Raw genomic sequence first — 26,981 nt, forward strand, 5'->3', positions numbered from 1 at the left:
GGACCTGTCACTCTCAAGCATCTTCTCCGCGACACTCGAAAGCGACAAGCCCACTCCGCCGAGCGCCGCCACAAGGTCTTGGCGCTGCGATGCAGTTGAAACCTAACAATTTTAACCATCTATAATTATTAATTACGTAAATAAAAGTATTCGCTCCTACACGGCCATTCTGACGGGTGGAACGCCTTCAGTACCATCCCGCTTTTCTAAGACTCTTTCATGTTTTTTTTATGATTATAAAAAATACTCCAACAATATAAATGAAACCCTCGTTATTGCCTTCTTTAAATAGTAACAAGAGGAATCCCCTCTTAATAACACCATAGTATATGTAAGTTTGTATGTGTGTGTTTTTACAGTATAGAGCAAAACCTACGAAACGTAGCGTGGCGTTTCGGGTACTACGTATACAGGCGAAACCTAAGATATTATTACTAAGAAACCAGTTCAAACGAAATACGTGTTCTTAAATTACCACAGTACTGAAATAACATACGACTCGATTTTATTCCATTTCATGAATCCCAATAGTAAATTAAAACTCGTGCAGGGTTATAAATACCTTGCTATAAAATAAATAAACAATATATTTAATAAAAACAAAAAAAAATATTTAAACATAAGACACCTATATTTTTATTATTGCGTCATATATTCATAAAAGATTTAAATTACTGAACATTTTTTATTTTAAATTTATTAAAAAAAAATTACAATGCCGTGTCAATGTAAAAGCCTTAATGGAAATGAACGCTCAATATATAAAGGAGTATATTTAATTAATATTGGAAGTCAGTTCATTGGACATATATTTTGTTTTGACAGTTTCAAAATGATATTATAAAAACACCGACACGTTTTATTAAATTTCAAATATTTTACACATGTGAAATGTTAATAAAGAATGAAATAAATGTTAATATTTATAGTCGTGGTGCCCTATAGAGCGGGTTCGAAACCTGGCGAGGAAAAATGTCATTTTTTCGAGTCATGTGTATTTTCCCAAGAGTATGGTATAAGAATATATCTAGACACCACTGATAGACGGTGAGGAAAAAATCGTGATGTAACCTAGACTTATAATTTTAAATTATAAATTAATAATCGTCAATCCACCTCGAGCAGGCGTGGTGATTTATGCTCTAACCTTCTTCATGTGAGAAGAGGCCTTTGCTCAGCAGTGGGCTCCGATAGACTTCACACAACTTTTATTTATTTTGCCAACATCTCGATAATAGATTATAATATCTGATGTTTAAATTTGTTGAAATTTTAAAATTATTTTTTTTCATATCATTTTTATGATATTAATATGATACTTCTTTATTCAGTCAACTTAAAATAAATTCTACAACTACAAGCACTATAAAAGTTAAATATTACAATTTATTGCAGATAATATGCAGCATGGACTATAACGACACTGCGAACGTAACGGAGACCTACAAGCCGTACTATGAGCGCCCTGAGACATACATCGTGCCGCTACTTTTCGCGCTTATATTTATAATAGGCGTTGTCGGAAATGGGACCCTTGTCACCGTCTTTGTACGACATAAAGCGATGCGTAATGTGCCTAACACGTAAGTTGAATTTTATTTAATAAATGAACAATGAATGGAACCAATAATATCAGGCTAATAATTTACCCCGAAAACGTTGAAATTAATGAGAAGATATATAATTAATTAAAATCCTTTCACCATGTTGTCTGATTTTAACGTCGATTTAGTTTTAATTAGATAATTAAAATAATTTATTTTATTCATAAAATAAATTATTGTAATATGTTTGATAACATCATTTGATATCTTCAGTCCTCATCACATAAGAGGACAAGGTTATGTTACGTATTGACGTATTCTGTTTTCTAATTATTATCTTTCAGTCTTAAAATATACGTTTTTAAAAGGACACGTTAAAGTCTGTTTAACTATAGTTGGTTGTATTCTATAAACATTTCCTTCCAGTGTAACCGAGTTTGACTAAATCTTCCAGAAAAGTAAATCCAATTGAAATCTGAGCCAATAATTCAGGCAAAACCATAAACTGCGTTATATACTGCGTGTGAGAATACAATGAACAACTCTGGTTGGAATTGTTCCAGTATCAGCGTAATCTATTTGAATGGCATAAAGCGTAAATCCCATCTAGTTGAATAAACAAAGAAGCTTTTAAAAATAATATTTTACAAGTTCCTCCTACATCATATAATTAATCGATAGCATTCTTCGAACTATTTTCTCCTCATAGCATCTGAATTTTTTCGCGATGACTTAAAACAAAAAATTAGAAATATCTCCATGAAGTTGTTAATGTTTACTGTATTTTAAATACAAATTATTTATATCAATATTAATTTTAAATTTTTAAGCAATTTTATAAAAGGAGGCTATATATCCGATTTACTTTGTTGCTATTTATAAAATGACTTTAAAGGAAACTGACGCACTGAAAATCTGAATGATATTTCAAATTCCAATGGAATTTTTCAGAATTTTGTTGAATTTATGATACAACTTAGAAGTAAATCCTGTCTTTTCATATTATTCCCTTGCTGTATGTTTATTGTTATTGTTGTTTAAAGTAAAAACCCGACGGTGATATACACCTTACAAGTAAAACTATTACTTGCAACCGAAAATTAAGTTTTTTTTTTTTACTTTTAAATTTTAAATATATTCAAGCATAAAAAATAAAAACAATAACTAGTAACGCCTTAGAATGAAACGTGGTATAAAATCTAAATTAAACTATTTGCGTTTAACCACCCTAAGTACCTAGTTTAGATTGAAATTAACAAAAGAAAGAAAGACAAATAAGAAGTTTTAATTGTGAGCCCCAAGCACTACACTGCTATTACATTACAAAATGCATAATAGTGTACGCAGTACATTACTTTCAGCAAAATATATTATTATCTTTGTACGTTTGGTAAACCCCAAGTAAGTGTCCAAAAATTAGGACCTTCATAAGGGAAATCCAATACTACGATTAAATAACGTTATTAAGATATAACACCCTTATATTTCCCCTATAGAATAAAATAATATTCTATTTTGTTCGCAATTAGCATAGCTCTAAGCTAAATGTAACGTAAAGCTAGTTGAACATTTAGAAAATGAAATAACTCATTAAAATAATGAATATTTGTATTCAAATTTGTATGATTTTTTTTTTTCAGGTATATCCTATCACTGGCTCTGGCGGATCTGTTGGTGATTATCACGTGCGTTCCATTCACGTCCATTGTGTACACGGTGGAGTCCTGGCCGTGGGGTGCCACGGTCTGTAGATTATCAGAGGCTGCTAAGGATGTCAGTATAGGAGTGTCAGTCTTCACTCTTACTGCGCTCTCCGCTGATCGTTACTTCGCGATCGTAGACCCACTGAGAAAGCTTCATGCCACTGGTAAGTTTTACATCTATTCACGGTTATTACTTCTTCTCCTTTAGAGAAGGGTCAAAAAACCTAATCAGTCGGTTTACTTATTATTGAATTGCACATACAAGATAGATAAGAGATATGTAGGAATTATATACTGGTAAATATATGGGTAATGCAAATTAAAATCTAAAATCAGATGTCGTAAGCACGGCTAAAACAAACGAGCACTTGTTTGAAGTTATGTAGCCTTATTAAGGTAAAATATAGTGAAAGTATTTTTGGCTTTGAGCCAAACATATGGGCTGCCTAAATAATGCACCATAATATTAGACTTTTTCGGAAATATAACTCTCGTTACACTTTCAATTTATTTTAAGTGACCTTCAGCGTATTTATAATGTTAGTATTTTAATCGTCTTTTGTATTTTAAATATAAATATTAATTACCAGTAAATTAAATTTTATAAGATTTACAATTCAAATGTCATAGAAAAAGTAAAACCTTTTTTCTCATATAAATTAGTCAATTTATTTATTTATTATTAAATTTAATGACTTTCTTCCAATTCTTACAGAGGATCTAGAAGATCTTAGTTTCCTTGTGAAATATTGTTCCACCCGGAAGTCATTAAGGTTGTTAAAATAGTGTCTAAAAACTAAGCCGATATTGTAATTATTTTTATATAATTTTTTATACAGAAAAATGATTTATTCATAAAAATAACCTTTTATATTATAACGCCTGATTTGCCTCATGTCCTTTTTTGTTAAATTAAATGTGTCAGCGACCTTAAGGTTTCGGAAACGTAACGAACCATGAATTGACATGAAAGAAAAAAATTTAATGTATTCAGAATTTTTTGGTAGTATTCATGAAATTTTATAAGAAAAATATGTTATACATTGATCCAAGTCTAATTCAGGTCTAATACAATCACTCACTTTTTTGAATGAATTTCGTATGATAATTGTCAAACGTATTGTTTCATTAGAAGGTTTTTGGTCTGATTCATATTACCATTTTATGTGTTTCTGATTTAAAATATATCTTCGAAGAGCTTTTTTTCGTTCTTAATGCTTTGTGTCGTTATCCTTAAACAGGCTATAAGTCATTTCCAATTTTCACCGTAATCCTTCTGCTGAATTTTGAGATATCCCTTACCTATTCATAGAAAGAGAGATTTTGTAATCAATTTTAACGGCAATTCAAAGAAAACGGTGATGCTCGTTTTGTCGGACCGACTGTGTGTTATTGGTTTTTCAATTTATGGTCTTGGAATCTTAAAATACTTTAATGCCTTATCTAAATTGAATCCTGGGTGAAGCTGTATTTTAAATAGAAAGGTGCTATTAAACAGTCTATATAACTCGCACAACATAACAGCTTAAACTCTTATTTAAAATATTTATTACCCTTAATATGTTGATATGTCCTATTTTCACTACTATATATAGAAGTTTTCTCTTCCAATCTTTCCAGACAATTTCATTTTACCAACAGTAACTACGTATTTTTAATAATAATATTATTCAAATCAGTTAAACATTTTTTACATACACTTACGAAGTAACTTTTTCACTTATAATATTAGAAAAGAAAATAAATATATCTTTAGCTACAAAAACTTTATCATTTCAAAATGAATGAGATTTGATTTATTATTTAAAATATTTCTTCTTTTACATAATAATACAACAAACCTAGGTTGAAATGAGATAAAATTTCATTTACAAATACGTTTATTGAGCAAATGCGATTGCTATTTATTTATTGAGGGGCCTGTGTAAAGAATATAGTAAACATGATGGTGGAAATAGACCAAATATGCCGACTTCGACAAACAACCGAAGCGGAAGACGTGTCTGAATTTTAGCCTATTGCATTATTGAGTTTGATTTTAGATTTATCGATTCTCAAAAACGTCCATTCCGACGTCATTCCGTTGCACAATATTAATAGCAACATATTTATTTAATCAAAATATTATGATTAAATTGTTGTACAGTATTTTTTAACAATTCAGTAATCCATTACTGAAATGGATTAATATGTATATGAAGTGTTCATACGATTGGGCAAATATACAGATATCTACATTGAGCTGATTAAAAAGGAACACTCATATAGTTTTAATGATACCAAACACGATAAACTTTCAAGAGCATAATGGTGCGTTACGAGATATAGCGAAATCTTAAAATATACACTTAGTGTGTTGAGTGCAGTGGCGTAGCTATCAAGGGACTAGGCGGGGCAGTGCCCCGGGGCCCTCAAACTCAGGGGGCCCTCGAATTCTTACCAGAAAATCTCAATCGAACTCAACTTTTGAAAATTTTTCCCGTTTTCAAAATAAATATGACAGGTGGCAACTCGAGTTTCATCATGACAACTCAGATGTGAGAAATTCCAAAGTTGTAAAAAGGGAATTCCCCTAAATTATTTTTGTGGGTTGACAGTGTTATTAACGTTTTCATCAATTTGTAGGATATCAATATCTGCATATTATTATTTATCGATGTGCGATTTTGTGATTCGCGACTGTGAACTTCGAGCCAAGATTTTTTTTTTTGAGAATGGTTAAAAAGTTAATGTATCAGGAGTAAGTAAGCGTATGTCAATAATTTTTTTGTACTGGTCCATACAAAAGTTAAATTTTATTTGATTATAGTACGTATACATATTTACGTAAAGAAATCTATATCGATTACTTGCATAATATATTATATTTATTTTTAAGCAGTAACATGAATACAATTAATTCTTGTTCAATTAAATAATAGTTATTGATTTTAATAAAATACACCACAGCGGGTGGCCATATAAAAGTACAGTGGCGACCCCCGGATTTACAACTTTTTATATAAACGGATAATTTTTGTAAATATTTGCATTGTATTGACGATGGGTTAAATAACTGTAAGCTGGTGCAACGTTTCTATGAACAAATAAATAAATATATATATAATATACCCTTGAATCTTTTCTATTTCGTTTTATTGCCCAATACCTAAACCAAGTATTAAAATAATTGTAATTTATGTTGTTAGTGTTTAATAGTTTTATGACCTGATTTTACTTCAAACAACCTTACCAGTTTTGATAGCAGTGGGCCCCATTTTTTATTTGTCACAGGGCCCTTGGTTACCTAGCTACGCTACTAGTTGAGTGTATTGATTTTTTTAAAATAAATAACAAACTAGATATTATTTTTATAGCTATTACAAGTCAAATATCTGACAGTTCTGTCAATTAGCGTTAACACTAAATAAAATAGTCATGGTACTTGGCAGATATGACACACGAATTTAAATTAAGAAATTAAGATAACCAACAAGTCAAATATGTGTCACCTATTTCAAGACTTTTTTATTTGTGGCATAAAAAATATTAAGCGAATACTTGAGTCCAAATGATAAAAACATCGCTAAATGAAAACATTCTTCATAAAATTAGGAGCGGGTGGAAATAAAATTACTTGTCATAGAATCTTTGGCGGGATTCGTTTCCAATTTGTGTCATCAATAATAAATAATTATGGCTTCAAGAATTCTTATTCCATTTAAAGGATTATTTTTTTGTAAAGGGTTTCTAAATAATATCTAATTAACTTATAGTAATATACAAAAATAAATGTGTCCTAAGTGAAGTAAACATGTCCTGTCGTCAAGAAGTCCAGCGATCAGATAGTATTCAATCTATTGTGCTTAAGACGTGCGCTCCTGAATTGACTTCGGTTCTAACATACCTATTCTCGCTTTCTTATGCTAAAGTCCCTCTTTGTGGAAAGTGGCCAATGGTGACCCTTATCCCAAGAAGGGTGACAATACGGATCCGTTTCATTACAGGCCTATTACGATTACGTCCCTGCTTTTAAAGATGATGGAGCCATTCGTCATTACGCAACTTTTGGGTTGACTAGAAGATAACCAGCTTATATATATTAGCGACAGCTAGCATGGTTTTCGCGACGGAAAAAGCGCTGGGGATCTGCTACTATCCCTTACGTGTCGAAGGGCTGAAGCAAATGAGAGCAAAAGCGGAGGCCAGGGCGGTTAACCTTGGTATTGCAAAGGCCTTTGATGGGGTCTGCCATCGCGCATTGCTATCGAAGCTACCATTATGTGGACTACCCAAGAAATTATGCTACTAGGTAACCAGATTCCTTCATGAGCGGAGCATACCGGTCGTTGTTGATATTATAATTCTGTATATTAACGACATACTGCGAACCAGCAACATTCGGTGCTATGCAGATGATAGTACTGGTGACATGTACTAAATAAGTTGAGCTAATATTCCTCATGGACAAGTAGAAGCGGCAGAAAGAGACTTTTGTCTGAAATTGAGTCCTCCCTGGAGCACCTGCTCCTGAAGACCTCTCCGAATGGGGTAAGCTGAATCTTATTCAGTTTAATCCCAAGAAGACACCAGTTTGGCTTTTACCACTAAGAAGATCCCATTTACTGTAGCTCCAACATTTCAGGACATTCCACTTAAGATCAACCAGAGCATACGGAATTGAGAGATTGGGGTTGACATAGCGAACGACATTTAATTACGGAGATATTTGGAGGAAAACCTAGCCTCTACAAAACTAGGGTCCCTGAGTAAAGCGAGGCAGTACCTCACACTGGGACACTTTCTTTTAATATACAAAGCATAGGTTCGTCCTTACATGGGGTATTGTTTTTCCCTTTAATCCGGAACCCCACAGTACTACCTTTTTCAACTTGACTCCATACAACGTTAGGCAGTTCTTATTGTTAACGATCTCATACTCGCCAATGATTTAGACCCGTTAAGTCTCCGAAGGGATGTGAGCTCCCTCTGTGTTTTATCATTTATATAAAGGGGAAAGTTCAGAGGAACAGTTTGATATAGTGCCATCGTCACCATTCCACAATCGTACTACGGGCGTACGGTTGGATTACATCTACATCACCTAGATGCATTCAGTTGTAGGACTGTACCAGCTTCGCGGTTCTTTTACACAAATGCAGGAGGTAGAATGATCTTCCGCCTGAGGTTTTACCGAAATAGGGTCTTTCAAACATCAAGTTTCAGGTAGCTGCTCCACAAACAAGGTAGGCAAAGCATCTTAAACGCCGTCTAAGTTGCAGTTGTTAAAAGGCGACGGTTACTACTTATCATCTTGAAATAATAATAATACATATTTATGATAGAAATATAACCAATTATAGAAAAGTAATATTTTATATTATTGATTCTTTATTATTATATGTCACATCAAATAATATGTATAATTTTTAGAAAAATCCATATCTATTTATCAAAAATACTTTACCTACGGTATTTTTACGTTACCCATGTGTATACTAGGAGCAAGTATAAACATATAAAATAATAAAGATGTTTCTACAGTACAGACCAGATGGCTTGCTTCGACCGACAACACTAACTGGATTAATACTATTTTATCAATAAAACAAAAATACGACTCTATAAACAGAGCACTGTCATAATCTGTGTTGCTTGGAAAGCGTTCAAAACGTCGATGTGCAAACTCTCAGTGAATTTCTATTTATGTCATCAATACCAAGACCAATATTTCATAGACCAATGTCAGCTTATGTAAGGTTATGTTTAAAGTCATGAATTATGTGAAAACCCAGCTTCGTCGGAACATTGCAAGAAAAATATATAATTTTAAGACATAAAAGATTATAATATGAGTCTTCTAAGCTAGCAGATAGATAAGAGAGAAAAGTATTACAAAATTCAAAAGTATGTTTGGGTGGTTGTTCAAAGAAATTAAGGACTATGGATTTATAAATCTATGGACGCCTGGAGGCCTGGATGCCAGCTTTTTTAAATTTATTTATATTGAAAATGGACTGAACCGAGCAATGACAGAGTCAATAAAACTTTTTTGTTTTCACTATTTCAGTGGTTTTTAAATTAATAACAAATAAGTGGTTTAACTTTTAAAAGTGTCGAAAAACAACAAAATGCTCTAACAACTTTTATCGATTATTTTGGATTATAAATTGTTACAACAGAGGAATTTAAAAAACAAGCAAAACAAAAAATAAACAACTTTTTTATAGGTAGCGCTTACTTAAGTTGTGGTAGCTTCATATTTTAATGAAGTATATTTTGATTATTCCACTTAGAATCACTCAAATGTTTGAAATATGATTATAAGGATTTAAGTGGCGGTAATATATTTTTAAACTGTAAAATAACATAAGATTTATTAGAAATACGTAATTAAAAAAGAATGGGACTTCTAATTAATTCATCCTATACCAAAAATCAGTATTGAATAATAATAGAGCACTGGGTATCAAATAATAGATTGCAATAATAAATATTGTTAAAGAAAATACAATTTATGTTTTGTTAGTCAAATAGATTCTGGCTTCGTAAAAATCATTTAACCTTTTGATTTTTGAATATGTGTCGTAGAAGGGAAAACGAAATAACGGGAATTACTCGCACAATCACAAAACAAAACATCCATTTTCAAAATTAGAGGCCACACAGTTCAAAGTGAATAATATAAACTTTAAACTTAAAAAAAGTACACACAAAAATGGAATTAATTACTCGATATAATTTAAGAAATAAAACACTATAATTTATTTCCAGTATTATGTATGTCGTATAAATAACTTATTACTAATATAGTTATAACTAATAAGATGTCCAATAATTAAAAATAATATTACGCGACATATTAGGAATTTATCGACCATAGCCGAAGCAACACCGTTTAGTGGTAAAATATCATATCACGACTGACTAGTATGCACCCTATGTCATTCGTTTAAAAAATATTCACAAACTTATAATGTTCACTTCTAGACACTGTCGTTAATGATTGTGTACTATTTATATAGTTTATATTACAAACTTGAACGTTTCCTTTAAAACTTTCTTAACAGACCCAAACCACGTTGATAACTTCCTAAACGAGTAAGCTTTGGCTTTCCCAAAACGAGTTTCAAAATAACTTTTGTAAGTATGGTTATGTAGGTTTTAATTTCAAATGACCTTTAATATAAAGAATAGTTTCAGTACTTTAGTTTTTACTAAGTAATGTATAAACTATTTTATCTTTATGACCAGTACTATAGCTATATAGGTGCAACATCTCGTTAGGTAGTTTCTACGTGATTATTTATTAATAAAAAACACAAACAAAGAAACTGTGGTTAATTCAATTAAGGTTAGTTAGTATGCTTCATGTGAAACCGTTATCCAGAGTCAATGAAGTTAATTAGGCAAAATAAAATAAACTTATAAAAAAATATATTGCTCTAGTTGTAGTAAAGTCGTGGTGGCCTGGAGGTTAAAGGCCCGTCGCTCACACGTGAGGGCGCGGGTTCGAAAGCCGGCAAGTACCAATGTGATCTTTTCATATGTACTTTCTAAGAGTATTTAGACACCATTGACAGACGGCGAAGGAAAAAATTGTGTGGAAACCTAGTGTTATAATTTCATATTATAAGATTGAAATTGCCAACCCGTCTTGAGCAAGCGTGGTGATTAATGTTCTAAATTTGCGACTCTTCGCACGCGGAGAAATTTGCCTTTGCTCAGTAGTGGGCTCCTATAGGCTGATGATGATGATGATGATGATTGTTGTAGTAAAGATCAATACTTGCACTTGTAGTCTATTTAAAAAATATGTATATATATATATATATATTTTTTTGATAGTTAATTTACTAGATATACATTTCTTTTTATTAAAATCTATACGAATTCTCAATATTAGAAAAATAAAATTTTCTTTCTGAGAAAATCTTAGGGATATTTAAAGTAAAATATTTTATAAAAGTCATAATAAAAGAAGCCTTCATAAGTATTTTATTACTCTAAAAAGTAAAACAAACTTATTTTTAGAGCCTTTACAAGTTTCTTAAGATATCATTTCACTATTTATTCTTTCAATTTTCGGAAACCGAAACAGCATGGGCGTCAAGAAACGTGCCATAGACTGGTAGACAAATAGTTATTTCTGTTTCATCTTCTTATTAAGGACTAAAGGTCACAGGAAGGATCCAATATTTCAGGTAAAGAAAACGGTAAATTTCTTTACGATTATTACAATTTTATTCATTTCAATATTCCTTCCCTTCTCTGTACACAATCTTTGTTATATGAATATTCTAAAAACTATTCACGTACAAAATTTCGAAAAATTTCAAACTTGTTTTGTTAGCAACGAATTACTTTAGTCTCAGGGACAAATTAAATAAAAATTAATAAAAAATCTCGTTGATCTCAAAATGACATTGCAACGTTATTATCACGATATCAAACAGGGCATTTTAAGTAAAACATAATTTTAAGTGCATAAAGTTCTTTATAAAAGTAAATTTGAAAATATCTAGTGATTTCAGGATATGAATATTTCATGTTTGCTTCAAATTCAGGAAGGAGGACTAACAATAAAAAAATAATGCTATATAATTTCTTTAACAATATCAACATTTATTGAATACTTAAATCATAAGAGAGTCACAGTAAAATTAGTCATTATTTTTTCATAAAAAGTTTTTATAACTATGGAATTTTATTATGTTTCTAAGTGTCAGTTCTGGAGCTACTAAATTGATAATGGCCTGGAAATATCTATTTTAATTTTATCGGCGAATGCTTTTAACACCACCCGAACGTTTTAATACACTAATAGAATTCACTTGTTTTTATCTTTTACTCTTGTTTCTCGTGTATTTGCTATTTCCAGCTACACTTCATCTATCTTTTGTTTTAGTATACTATAAAGTTGGTTTGAAAAAAAAATGAAATTTTAAAAATATTAAAATTAAGCTTTTGAATAATAAAATTTATATCCTATTTCACTTCATTACTTAACAAGGAAGTTAAAGAGTATTGGTCATTAATTTTATCAATTCAGGTGAAGATAAACTTAGTAAATGTGAAAGCCTCAGCGAGAATTTTTAAAACAGATTTCAAAGTACTGCTATCCTTAGAGCAAGTTGACAGTGATTAAGGAGTTGTTTTTAACAAGTTGTGATAAATTTATAAAAGGTATTTATTTCTTAAAACATTTTTAAACTTTTAAAATATATATTGCTTATTTCTTTATCAGTAAGGTACCTTAAGTGTATCCCTTTCCAATTAGAGACTGAGAAGAGGATCATTTTAAAAATATTTTGAAAACACCCTGTTCCTTTACATTAAAACGATTTGTTTTATTTGTCATTACACCTATTTTTTGATAATTAAAAATATAAAAAAACTACTTTATGTACATTTTTATAATAAAAGCAATATATATAGACATATATATATATATACATATATATATATATATATATATATTTGTTTTTTTATAAAGTGACAGAAATCGCTCACAAAATAAGCTGATGAAGTCGAAATGCGACGGGTTATGTTTCTAAACGATCGAACGAGCTGAGTTGTGTAAGAATAGATAAATGTAATGTTAAACACCCTGTACAACGATAGACCGACTATTTGAGTAAAACTGGATTTTATCTGCCCAGGAACAGGACAGTGAGGGCGAGGACCTTTGGTTTGGTTAAGACATTTTAACCCAAGCGGTCCAAAATTAAGTTCCAAAGAATCAAATACAAATACTTCTAGTTTTATTATAATTCTAGTTCAAAAACAAACAAGATTAAACATGGTTTTGAGGCTAAAAACATGAAGTTAACAAACTTACCAGGATAACAGATGTCCTTCTAGAATGATTCGTGTTCTCATCAAACGTAATTAGCATTTGAAACACCTTCATTACAAAAAGGGCATTTGAAAGCTTCTAGTTTAAACACCTTTATTCTCTTTTGTAGACACTTGATTAAAAGAATTTGAAACTGGGAAAATGTAAATATATAAATTGAGATGTGTATCTAAATAATATGAAAATGCTTCCACCTTCATGCATAAAAAAATATAAAAAACGTAAAAAATGTCACAAATAAGTTGAAAGATACAAGAGAAAAAAATTGTGGGATTTGAAGCTCATACCCTCACACGTCTATTGATATAAAAACTTAACTTCTTAATATCCTTAGTATTGACGACGTTCATATTGACTTTATCAGCCCTAATACGATCAATCCTACAGTAAATATTATTTCTATATTACACTTACTTTTATTTATTTGATCTTTACCTATATAAAGGCTATTTTTGTGACCAAAGCCTAGGTAATAGGCAAATAATATTCCGTTAAACCTCTAATATTACATATTTCTTTACAAGAATTTCCTTTGAAGTCTAATCCGGATTCAAACTTAATCATAATCATAGTATGGCCTCATTAATCAAGTTAATCGATGACATATCAGTGAGGATGGCAAATCAATAATTTTGACTCTATATGATTTCAGCTATATTCTTATCATTTGTCAAATAATTTTCAATATAATGAGATCTAAAAATTGCGCGAGTATACATTTAAATAAAAATAATATTTTTCGGATTATACTACGCGTATTTTATTATTTTAGACATCTCGTCCGCCAGTGATCACGGTTGCTGCAAAGTAACCGAAACGTCGGGAGAATGTGGTTTTTCAAAAAATATTAGTTTTAGTGTCTAGTTTTCAAAATGGTTAAAATATATAATTATAGTTGAAGCGTGTATACTTAAAAAGTGTAGATTTTTTATTAATGTTTGTTTTAGTTATCAATAAATAACAAATATTAATTGATATATCTATCACGACTGTTTAATGATAATTAATATGTTTTAATTATAAGTCAGTATTTGTATTGTAATCAATCAGTTGAGTATAATTCTTAGAGTTAAATTAAATAACTCGTATTTCGATCAGTATTTTAGAAACACCTTATTAGTATTCATGGCGAGATATTCTATTTCAAATACGAACTTGGAAATTATATTTATAATGAAGAAAATTGGTTTTGCAGTGTTTTTCTTCTTTTTTTGGATTTGTTTCGTTATCGTATTATGACGAATCGTTTTGTATAAAACATATTATAATTAAAATATAAAAGGATTTATCTCAATCAACTTCAATAAAATGTACGGCGTACGTGATAATGATTAAAATAACTATTTATTTTATGAAATTACAATCCAATTAATATGAGCCTGCATTGTTGTTCATAGACTACTTTGTAATATTATCCTTTTTAAAAAATAATCGGTATCCCATTGGATTGTTTTTGAAATTATATTAAGTCCAGAGAGCGGAGAATAAATTTCGGAGACTACCTAATTCTGGTTATTCTGTGTATTTCTGTGACCGTCCATCAATAATTACGGTAATAGGGTTACTGTTAAATGGGGATATATAGTTTCTGTATCTCCTTCAAAATGGTCAGACTAGCGACATCCCTCCGTATAATTGTCAGATTATTCTTCAGGAGGACTATGACTTCAATTTCACATTACTGCATAAAAATCTGACGCGCTGGAGTATCTCAAGATTACCTTTCTTACACGTACAAAGTCTTTTATTAGTTTGTGTCACGTCCAAATCATAGAATATCTTTAATAAGACGGTTTTTAGGGTGGTGCACCCTTTTTGAATGTGTGTCAAGCTCAAATAACTTTTTTTTCAATATATGTTTTTCGTTTGGTTGTTACTTTTTTGTCGTCAATTTGTTGTCAATGTTACAATTTGCCGTCAGATTAATATCCAATAGTAATTAGAAATATAATGCAAGTACACCCTGTAAATGACTGACGCACTCGAGTGTTTCTATGCAATCATTTCCTTTTTCAATTTTTAAAGTGATCGCAAAATCTCCCTCCACTAGAATAGAGAAATTGAAAAAAACTGTTCTTGACTTTAAGAATATAATCTTTACAGTCCAATAGCTCCCCAGAACGTTCGAGTAACTGCAAAATTTTTTATTCTGACCGTACCTCCTATAATAAACAAGCTAAACAATATATCTTTCTATCAACTTTCTCTTAGGATAAAATTAGACCGGTTACCTCTAGTCTATTCAAGAAGATGATAGTTCTCGTATAATATTCACTTTTCAATACCAACGAATTACTCTTCATTATTCTTTTGTTGTTTAATTAAACACCGTAAGATGTTTTTGGGTAATTTACTCAAAGCATGTGATGTGCATTTATTGAGCTCTCGTCATTATTATTAAGGTAAATAAAAACTAATTTCACAGAAATTATTAATTATTTAAAGTTTAAAATGTTTTAAACATCCACGTTTTAAACAAAAGGGGCTGTGAGATAAATGTTTTATAATTAATGTTAATTCCTGCTTGGAGGCATTGAATCAGATTGTATAAACAATTATATTTAAAACATTTAATATATTTTCAATACATTATTAAATTCTGGTTTTAACTGAATTCAATTTATTAATTAAATAATTCCGGCACTAAGTCTTTAGTAATTGAGAGATTTATAACTAACACAATAAATGTGAATTATTTTTAATTAAATTTTAATTAAAATTCAAATAGAAAATATGAAAGCCAAATTCATTAACTCAAACATAAATACACACAATTGTTAAGCGGAAGTACTTAAATAATAAAGCGGAAGTACTTAGGTATATGTTTTTGGCAGCATGGCTGAAATACCATCCGGGTAAACTGACTTTGTTCATATCAAAACTGCTCATAGTTTATAGTACCTATTTATTAGTAACGCAGGCCTTTGTGATAGAGAAGCCACAGTAAGGTAAACCAGGTAGTCTGTGATTAATGTAATGTATGCGTTAGTTTTGGATGAAAAGAGAAAGAAGTAGCTTTTGTCCTTGCTCTATGAGCTAATATCCTATAAAGTTTATAAAGATAAGGCTTTGAAGACTTATAGAAGTTTTTCTCTACTATTTTGGCTAAGAGCCAGGGAGCTCTTCTGCCAAAAGGCTGTGCAGAAAATTTCAAGCCATAATAGTTAATGCGATCGAGATAAACCTTCACAAACATTATTTCACATCACAAAAATTCAAAGAAAAAATATTGTTTAAATATAAATAATTTATTTACATAAAATAAAATTCCGTAGTAATTAAGTTTTATTAAACCTATAAAGGAACCATTTGAATCGCTAGTTACAAAACCAGCGTTAATTCTCTTTAAATTTATGAGTCGGAATTTATGAGAAATATCGCAATACCATGCGAAGTGTCAATAATATACCGTTACACAACAAGTCTATGGAAGGGCTGTAACTACATTTATTATGCACATTTATACAATATATAATAAAATATTTTTTGTAATAATTATCTTTGAATTGGTTTATATAAAACTGTGGACGGATGGAACAAAAAAAATTGTGGACTTTAAAATTTGATAAAAAAGATCTCAATAAATGTAAAAAAAGTCAAATAACTGATATTGTTATTATATGCAAACATATTGGAAAACACGGATTTTGAAAACTTTATTTTACACCATCTATCATATATGATAGAATATTTTTTTTTTTGAGATTTCTTTTAAATTAATAGTATAAATGTGTTACAAGAGCAACTCTTAAGATATTTGTACCATGCAAAGGGTACAGACGTTTACAAATTAAACATATATAAAAATTTAATGATTTACGTCAGAATAATATCCATTTATTTCTGACAGAAGCAAACTGAATTGTGAAACGATTTCTGTTAAATGATTAAAGAAAATAAGTTTATAATTAGCGTGTTTTTACTGCTATTGATGATAAATATTGAAGTAAGATTTCAATACGCAAAATATATGAATACACAGAATAAGTGGATAAAATATTGCTTTAAAATTGCAATACAAAATTCACACCATTACACTAACAATACCATATCTCCACGACGGAAGCACATGTAGATAAATTACCCATTAACTTGGGTAATTTGATACAGTATTCGCAATATAAATCCTAAAATGACTCACCAGTTGTATAATTTTATTTCAACCATGACTCATGTTATTGCATTAATCTTACAAATAAATTTCAACTTCTTTAAGTAAGATAAATATAATTTTCAATTAAAGCATAATTTTCCTGAAAAATTTATTCCTATGAAATTATCAAAGTAGAATATATGAAAGTGCTCGGTATAAAGAAATGATTCAGTTTCAGTTTGTTCATATCGATAAATGTGAACTAAGCATATGATTAAACACATGTAAAATAAAATAAAATAAAGCTATTTATATTTTATCATGCAGTGTTAAGAATATGTATAAAACCAATAAATTTTTTATTCATCTTATTAAGTATGTGGTGACTTGCGAAATATTGAATGAAATTGTTCAATAAAAATACTTTAAGCTCTGTGAAATGACTTTGTCTTTAGAAAATCTCTGACGACACACCTCAACAATTAATTTGGCAATTGAAAATAGACAAACTTGATACTGGAAGAACAAATTTAGGATATTCTGTTATCTTGCTATATTTGTTCTATATTATTTTTATTATTTGTAATTGTATTTGTAAACATAAATATATGTGGCTATGTAAACTAAAGTCTAATCATACATTTTTATGAATTTTACCGCACCAACCTGTTGTCGAGAAGTGGTAAATCTTTCATATCCAATCTTTTGAACAAATAAGAGTGCTGCCTGCCATACTCCATAATTTCTAATCAAGCAGAAAGCTCCAACAAATACCAATTTTTTTTAATATGCTCGGGTCAATTATTTTTTATAAGAAAATACTTGTACTCTTTCCTAAAAAGGACAAAAAGGGAAATAGCCTGAAAACGGGCTCTTCAGAGGTTTCATTCTTGCTTAGTGTGAGATTTAACTCTATTAATGATCGTAGCTTGTCCGAGACAAACGAATTACACACATAAGACCGGGAATAAACGAATTCTCGAATAGTCCGCACTAGCCAAGCAACGGTATGGAATCCCTCTCAGGAATGATCAGATTAGAGTTGTAGTATCCCAAACATCTTCATTAAAAAGCTTTTATGAACTTAGTTGTGTTAATATTTTAAATAAATAACTACATGTTCTTAATAAGTACTCGTATTTATTAAGTTAATAACAAGAAAGTGTTAAAGGGTGATAACGTAGAAAGTGTTTAAGGCAAATTTTTTTTTAGGCATATGTTTATGTGAATTTATAAAATCTATCAATTTGCATTAATATTTATTAAACTACATCTATTATATACGTAGTGGCTCACGTTTATAGCGAACAAAAATAGAGAAAGAGGAATTACCAATCAATAAATAGTTACCAACTTGCATTGTCACAAAAGCTATTAAAATATCCGTTATATTTCCTTATCATATTCGAATACTGTTGAATTAGAAAAATAAAACAATTTAGTTTAGAACATGAGACCCCAACTAAACTTTAATGTTCCCTATAATTTAGAAAATAAATGAGCTTAGTAATAAAATTTCATAACTAAATATACCAGTTGATGTACATAAGTAGATAGGTGCAAGATTAGATAATGTTGTGGAGCAAAATTCAATATCATGATTGACTGAAAGTGTTTTAAATATCACACTTCAAAAGAAGTAAATAGGATTCTATAAACATTATTTATGTTTTTTTTGTTATAAAGTGAATGTTTTAATAAAATTATGGATAACTATTATTATTATTTGGATCTGGAACGTTTTTAAACTCTCGCTGATTCCAATATATGAATACAATTGTTTTTTTTAAGAAACAAATTTTATTTTTATACTGTGAATTCTGCTTCATCTGTACTTGATGTACACTTAAATTGTGTTCAAGATTAACTTAAAAATGTCGGAAATGCAGCTAACACATTATGTAAAGAGCTGAATTTATTAAAAAGCTTTCAGAAAATTTTATCTTATGTTACTAAAATAAATTAATATAAAATCCGAAGTACACTTCGACTTTGTAAGTTATTATCTAAAGGATGGATGATGGAGGGAATTTATAACCCGAAACATTAATTTAAGAGTAGAGAACTAAATTTTCTAATTACATACGATATTAAGAAACAGTGTGTAGTCAAAACTGAATGTCAAATTAAGTGAAATCATTTTCTTATAACCTTTTTACGGACAAGTGCATAATTTTCATTTTTTTCCTTAGGTACGTCAGTTTTGACTAAACCTGCTATCGTGCTAATGTTAAGCGGTCACCACTCACCATAAAATATAGGGTATAAGTTGTGGGTTGTTAACCCTCTAATATCAGTATAAAATCGTTCTGTCATTTGCTTAAAGCACATATTTTATGTAATATATTCTTAGAAATAAGATCAAAAATATATATTTTTTTTTCAATAATTTTCCAAACAATTTCACTATTAAATTACTTGACTTGCACAAAAACAAAAACAATTAAAATTTCTGGACATAAATTTCAACTGTCTTTATTTAAATTTGTCCTGAAACTAAATCTGTGTACAACACAAACGAAAAATTTGAAACGCACTTCTAAAATCCACGATCGATTAACCTATCACACAAACTCGACGCGCGTTACGAACGAAAAGAGAGTCCTGATCTCGTTTGACAACTGCTTAGTTTCGTATGTGTGTGGTTCGTCCATGACCTACCCTCATATATCTACAATATATTATTTACAGTATAAAATATATGGATGTAAAGGAAGAATATTGTATTTAATAAAAATATCTAATTCTATTTTTTAGTAAAAAAGTTTTTAAAATATTTGATTAAAAAATATTTTTTGACTATACTACCCTACACGTACTTACGTATTTAGAAATTTAAGGTATTTGCCTTATAATAGATTCAATAAAAAGATTATTTTCAGTAAGTTACTATTTATAAATGAAAATAGAATATAAATTCCATTTAAAGGAAATTGATGCAATGGAGTTTTGTTACAATATTAGCTTTATCTAAAAACAACTTTCTTGATTCCAAATACAGTAACCCTATAAATATCTTAGCTTCAGCTCAGTGTTTCCTAAATTTATCTTAGAATTATTATTGTCTAACCGAGAAATCTCAAAGAGGACGTTAAGTTTCTGTATTTGTACAATTAAATTAACTCATCTTTAAAAATAAATATCATTGAAAATTATTCTGAAAACATATATTTAATTGTTTGTTATATCTAAAAATTTTGCAAATCTGAGCGTTATTGGTCTATAGCATTTTACTTAAAATTATTAAATTTATAAAAACTTCATAAAATTCTTTGTAATTTATGTATAGTAAGTTTTTTACTTAGAATATTTCAGATAAAGATACAATATGATGTACGAAAATATTATAAACAATACATATAAAGGGTTTTCCAATAAGGGCGGGTAGATTTTGGCGGTCCGTGACGGCCATTTTGTCTTGATGACGTTTGTCAAGTCTTTTGTTTATTATTCAGTTATTTATGCCAAATCACCATGGCAGGTTACACGATTAAACAGCTCATACAAATGATAAAACTTTATTATCAAATTTACGGTAGACGTGGTGGCCGTTCACAATCGACTCTTCGACGTTTGGTGGCCAAATTTGAAACGCCCGATTCGGTAATCGATCTGCCCACACCCGTACGCTCAAGAAACGCAAGATCAGCCCAGAACATCGCCGCAGCCCATCAAAGTGTACAGCAGAACCCGAGACAGTCGATTAATCGAAATGTTCTCTCTTTCTTCGACACGGTCTTTCTCAAAATTCAACTTGGCGAAGTTTGCTGTGACGCTTAGGGTTACACCCGTCTAAGATTTAGCTGACCCAAAAGATCAAAGTTCAAGACCACAGACAAGGCCGTTTGTTCGCTGACTAGACTTCAAATAGTTTGGAAAAGGTTCCACATTTTGGCCAAAAATGATCTTTACCGACTAGGAACATTTTTGGATGAATGGCTTTGCAAACAAAATTGCCGCATATGGGACGAAACAAACCCACACAAGGTTTACTAGGACCATCCTCAAAAAGTTACCGTTTGGTGCGGATTTTGGGTCGGTGATTTCGTTTGCTACAGGTGAACATAACACAAGCCGTCACTCAAATTCAGCCAGATCTATGCGGTAGAGTAATTGAAAATTGGGCCACTCGGACCCGTGCCACTGTGAGAAACCGAAATGGTCATTTGAATGATGTCATCTTTCACACTTAATGAGATATATGGACCTTTTAAATAAAAAAAAAATGTTAAAGCTTCACACACAGATTGTTTGATTTCGTTCCAAAATCTACCCGTCCTTATTGAAAAACCCTTTAGATGCTGTCAAAACAAGCATTAATGATATTTTTTAGATGATACCAAAATAAGTACCTAAGAGAACAAGGTATTTTTTACGTATTACATGAAAAGGTCTTCGAATAGTAGATAATAATAATATTTTGTTCGTGTCTAGTCGAAAGCCAAACCGAGTTATTTAAATACTGATAAAAAAATCTCATACTCTAAAATTTTGTGCAGTAATATATGGCTAATGAGACGATAATGAGATCTAACACTTTCACGAGTATTCATTTAAATGAAACTAATAGTTTCGGATTACTACGTGTTTTTTTATTATTTTTAAAAACTGTATACTCCCGATGTTTCGGTAACTTTGCAGCAACCGTGATCTCGGGCAGACGAAATCTGACTGTCATGAGGCGATGTTTGATATCTATAATAATTCCCTTATTACTTTATTTTGATGTTAATTGGATCTGTTCCTTTGTCAGGTGGTAGTAAGAGGGCTACACGTTTGACGGTTGCCACAGCTATCGGGATATGGATATTGGCAGCAGCACTCGCCACTCCAGCTTACTTTGGTTCCTATTTGCGAGCTTTCGTAGTAAATCCTACAACTCAGGTATGTTAACTAACGTTGTACGAAAACTCAGATTGCGTTAGAAAATACTGAACTATAAGTCATAAAATTTACAGACACGGTTTTTTATTTAGAGAGTTTTTTCGACAGTTATCTAAAACAGCCCTTTTTACAGTGTTTTTTCAATCTGACCGGAGTAATTTCTTAAAATTCAGTATTATATTTCAGTAGAATAAAATAGCAAGAATATTTCAAGTATTAATGAGTTATTATTAATATATGTATATATTTATATTATCTTTTAACGTATTTCTCTTTAAAACTTTTAAACTCCTATACATCTAAAGTTTGAAGTAAACAATTTGAAAATATTCTTCAGCTTTGTAGTTATTTGTTATAAAGTGGCACCCTTTTCAAACGTTGTACACTATATATCTATTATGTATTGCTTTTTAAAATCTTTAAACTTCATTCTAGTAATTAATTCGTTCAAAAATTATCGTAGTAAAATAATTTCAACAGTTTTTGGTATGCTACCCATATCCTCAAGAGTGGGGGGAGTCATATGCTCGCACAATGGTCCTCATAAGATTCCTCGTATACTACTCCGTTCCTCTTGCTGTGATTGCACTATTCTATGTTCTTATGGCGCGCCATCTCGTGTTAAGCACACAAAACGTGCCTGGAGAAATGCAAGGAACCCAAAGACAGGTTTGTATAGAAAATTATTCTTTAAAATATTTAATCGCTAGCCATTGGTGCCGACTTCATTCGCGTTGTCATTATTATCCTTTTCAAAGAGAAATCAATTATGTGCACTTTATTAGATATGATGACTGTCAGCGCCTGCTAACATCAGTATCATTTGACTTTATAGTACCTACATACACAATAAAGGGAGCAATTATAGCCAAAATGTTTTTTATACAATTATTTCATCAAAATCAGGTCAGCATTTTATATGAAAAAGCAACAAACACCTAACAACTTCACAAAGGTTAGCATTTTATATATTAGATGAATATTAATGTGCACTAACCGCATGATACCTGTAACAAGGGAAAATGTATTTATCAATATCATTAATTATTCTCAGAATTTATGATGCGACTTAATTAAGATTTTGTGTGATCTTGATTTAATAATGAATGTTACTCACTGGGTATTCAAAGACAAGCCTCATAAGCAACCAGTTTCTACAGTTATATAACCAATTTAAGGATTTCTGTTTTGGGATCGACTTTGATGTATCAAGTAACGGCCTATATCCTGATAACCGTCCTACTTGTTATTTGATTTAAGAAAGGATTCATTACAATTCTGGTTAAATCCTTCAAGGACTTCAAGAATCTGCGGAGATGAAATTATACTCTCCTACCTATCTTTTATTTAATATATTTGTCTTTGTGATAAATAAAAAATAAAGAATATGGTAACATTTTCCTATTAAATATAAAATATAATATGTTTTTAGTGTTTAACATTATATTAAAGTTGTAAAAGTTTTGATGTATATTAATGAAGCGTTCGTAAATTTCATTACTGAAGGATTTTAGAAAATTTTGCAGACACGTAAACTATGATGTGAGTGAACGTAATCACTTCTATAGTTCTCATATTCTAGTAGGATGGAATATAATAATATAAATAGCATAAATCTGTAGTAAAGAGGCTTTCAGTATGGGGTACAAATGAAACCCAACACAACTAAGGTTACAATCTCGATTTATTATAATTCTTTTTCAGGCATGTCCACCGACTGTTTTCGATCCTTATTTAAAAACTCTTCGAACTCCCCTATCTTTTTCTCTGACATTTCTTTTCTTCATTTCACTTTTTTTCCGACCATTTTGCCAGAGACTAAAATTACAATAATTCTCCTTTTTATAAACAAAATCGAATTAGTTATTTACAATGTTTGAATGGTCTTACAAATAAGTTTTGATGACAATAATATTATTTTAAATATAAATTATTGACATTAATTTTCCCTCGGATATCATTATTTTATAAACATAACCTTACAAATTTTATACAGTTTTACCTTCATACATACGATGACAAGTTTATATTTTAAACTACTTAACATAAACCGTTTTCGTTAGAAGTTTATTCAGCATGAAAATTTTAAAATTGTGTTGATAACAGGAGCAGCCATGTTATGAAAATAACAAAAAAAAAGACAAAGTTTTACCACCATACCTATTTATGAAGCGTGCAGTTTTTATGAAAATTTCATCATACAGTAATTCAAAAACTCAATAGTACATATAAATGAAACTTATATTTTTCTGATTACTACGCGTCTTTTATTAGTTTTAAAAACTACATTCTCCCGACGTTTACGTTACGTCGCGGCAACCGTGATCATGGGCAGACGAGATGTGAATCGATGATACATATTTAAGATCTAATTATTTATATAATACACGATATGAAAGAAAAGAAATCCATGTTTGTTTGTTGTTGCTAAAAATTCAGTGGGCTATTTTTATACCTTATTAATGCAAAGACCTTTTCAGATGCGGGCGAGAAGGAAAGTAGCGCTGACAGTATTGGCGTTTGTGCTCGTTTTCGCCGTTTGTTTCCTACCGTCGCACGTTTTCCTTATGTGGTTCTATTATTGGTGAGAAAACTGTCCAGTCAGGTCATATCCGACTGATACCATCTTGAATTTTAATAAAAGATAGTTTATAACATATTATTTTTTTATTAACTTTTAAGATTAGTTTTGTGTTATCTTAAAATTAAAAATCGAGAATAGCTATTGAGTAAATATAGTTTATTTTCTTTTTAAAATTTTACAGCCCAACAGCACAAGACGACTACAACATGTGGTGGCACAGCTTGCGTATTGTCGGCTTTTGTTTTTCTTTCCTCAACAGTTGCGTGAATCCTATCGCTTTATATTGCACCAGTGGTATATTTAGGAAGCATTTTAATAGGTTAGTTGATATCTAAATAAAATACAAAAATATATATATACTATACTATATTTGCCTATTGACGTAACAGATGATTTTTTTTTTAAGAAATTTAAACTCAATCTATTTACTTTATAACGGTCTATTTTTATTTTCGAAAGAAATTATTCTGATAAAGAATGCGTTTCTTATCTGTTAAGGTATTTGCTGTGTCGCAGCAGCCCAGTTCACGGTCAACGCGGCTCCCTTTCTTTGTCCACATCTCGACGGTTACATTCAAGCAGGAAGACGAATATTAGTATGGTACCGCGAACGTAAGTCAAGATTTATAATTACTACTTTGGTCTTATGAATCATCATAAAAACACAGAATTAATAAAAATAGTACAAAAGTAACACATCGGTGATCAAAATACGTTGGCTTGAGTGACTTATAATAATAGAATATGGAATTAATTTAGACAATGATTTCTATCTTACAAACTACTTCTGTTTTATTACTTTTAGTATTAAAACGAATAATTAAGAAATAATTTATGACCAGGACTAGTGTGGGTCGCGACAGCAGCATCCGTCTATTGAACAATGGGTCTAATCTCTGAGACCGGCGTTCGCGTCTCGCGAACAACAACGAGCGCACCAAAGAGAACTACAGCAAATGTCTGGTGTTCAAACCTGATAATGTACCGCCCTTCCCTAAGTGCTGCGAGACTGATGTGAAAGAAACTAATCTAGACTCTAAAGATATTAGTACCGAGAGCTTTTTATTGCCTATCGAGGGCTTTGGACGTGGTTAGTATAATAAACGTGCCTACACATGTTTAGAAATAAGTAGCTTAACATCATTGTATATATGTACATAAACTTATTGTTGTTTAACAGATGTCCTTACTTTATTCTTGTGAATATTGTGCGATTATATATGTTATTAAAAAATCACTAAAGATTACGTTTTATAGGATTGGGGATTCTATATATTTTTGATTAATCATAATAGTAGTTGTACACTTATGCGTTATGCCAGTGCATGTAGGAGCAAAATAATTTTTCACTGTATTCCGCAGCAAATAGCTCGTCATGTCTCATGTTCTTTTGACCTTTGACGAACTTGTAACAAATTTATTTCAACTTATTTAAAATGCAAACACGTTTTATTTTTTAACATAGTTGCACAATTCTGTTAATATTAAATTATAAATTATTAAATGACTAAGTAGAATATAATGTTAGTAATTAAGATACTTAGTCGAATGTAAATCAGTCAGATTAGAGAGCATCGTGTATTAATTAATTGTTTATCCCGTCACATTAATCTGCGAGCAAGCGGTTCAATTATGTTCCTAGTGACATTTCATTAAAGTTTCCTCTTCCAAAATATTTCATGTTTTAAAGTAAAAACGCATTTTTTAACGCAATAACGAAGTAATCAAGAATAAAATATATTTTATGATATTAGTATTTCATTGTTTATCTATATAATAAAATGTATAACTGACCAACTGTACGATATATATATATATGTGTGTGTAAATTACAATATTTGTATTTGAAATAGTTAAAATAATAAGGAAAAAAATGTCATGTATATAATTCCTTGATAATATTAATGTTATGTGAAAGTGAACTAAGTGAAAACTGTTGCCACTTTATTTAAATTATGACATATTAAACTTTAATGTTTTGGCTAAATAAAGAAAATTATTTGAAAATATTTATTGTATTAATACGTCGTATAAATGTTTGCATTTATAACTTCGTTTTCACCTTTGCGGAGTTTTTCTGATTGTTAATATTTTTTCCAATTTTCCAACTGCAACTAAAGTGTGACGCAACAATAAATCGCTCAAAAAATTTTAAATAAGCTTCTTGAGGTTATATTTAAACAAATATCTTGTTTGAAGTACAGTATTGACCGATCCTGTTCTTTTACGAGAGTGATTTAATTTTTTCTTGCTGAACCTAGTTCATCAGATATTAGAACATTAACATGTGTTCACGTATTACATTCAAATGATACAGAATGTGATGAAGAAAATG

At 30.3% G+C, this 26,981-nt stretch overlaps 1 protein-coding gene across 1 annotated transcript in view; it reads left to right on the forward strand.

Annotated features, from left to right (window-relative positions):
• LOC116771453 (neuropeptide CCHamide-1 receptor-like) overlaps positions 1–26,598 on the forward strand; it is a 63,366-nt gene extending 36,768 nt beyond the window's left edge. The window contains exons 2-9 of the mRNA XM_061523389.1: positions 1,396–1,583; positions 3,185–3,411; positions 21,932–22,062; positions 22,543–22,731; positions 24,543–24,646; positions 24,828–24,965; positions 25,145–25,258; positions 25,489–26,598. Coding sequence (XP_061379373.1) covers positions 1,408–1,583; positions 3,185–3,411; positions 21,932–22,062; positions 22,543–22,731; positions 24,543–24,646; positions 24,828–24,965; positions 25,145–25,258; positions 25,489–25,546 — 1,137 coding nt within the window. The 5' untranslated portion in view covers positions 1,396–1,407 and the 3' untranslated portion in view covers positions 25,547–26,598. The remainder of the gene's footprint in view (positions 1–1,395; positions 1,584–3,184; positions 3,412–21,931; positions 22,063–22,542; positions 22,732–24,542; positions 24,647–24,827; positions 24,966–25,144; positions 25,259–25,488) is intronic.
• Positions 26,599–26,981: the final 383 nt, after the last annotated feature.

The sequence above is a fragment of the Danaus plexippus genome, chromosome 17 (genome assembly GCF_018135715.1).
Source record: "Danaus plexippus chromosome 17, MEX_DaPlex, whole genome shotgun sequence".
In the NCBI taxonomy this organism is placed as follows: Eukaryota; Metazoa; Arthropoda; class Insecta; order Lepidoptera; family Nymphalidae; genus Danaus; species Danaus plexippus.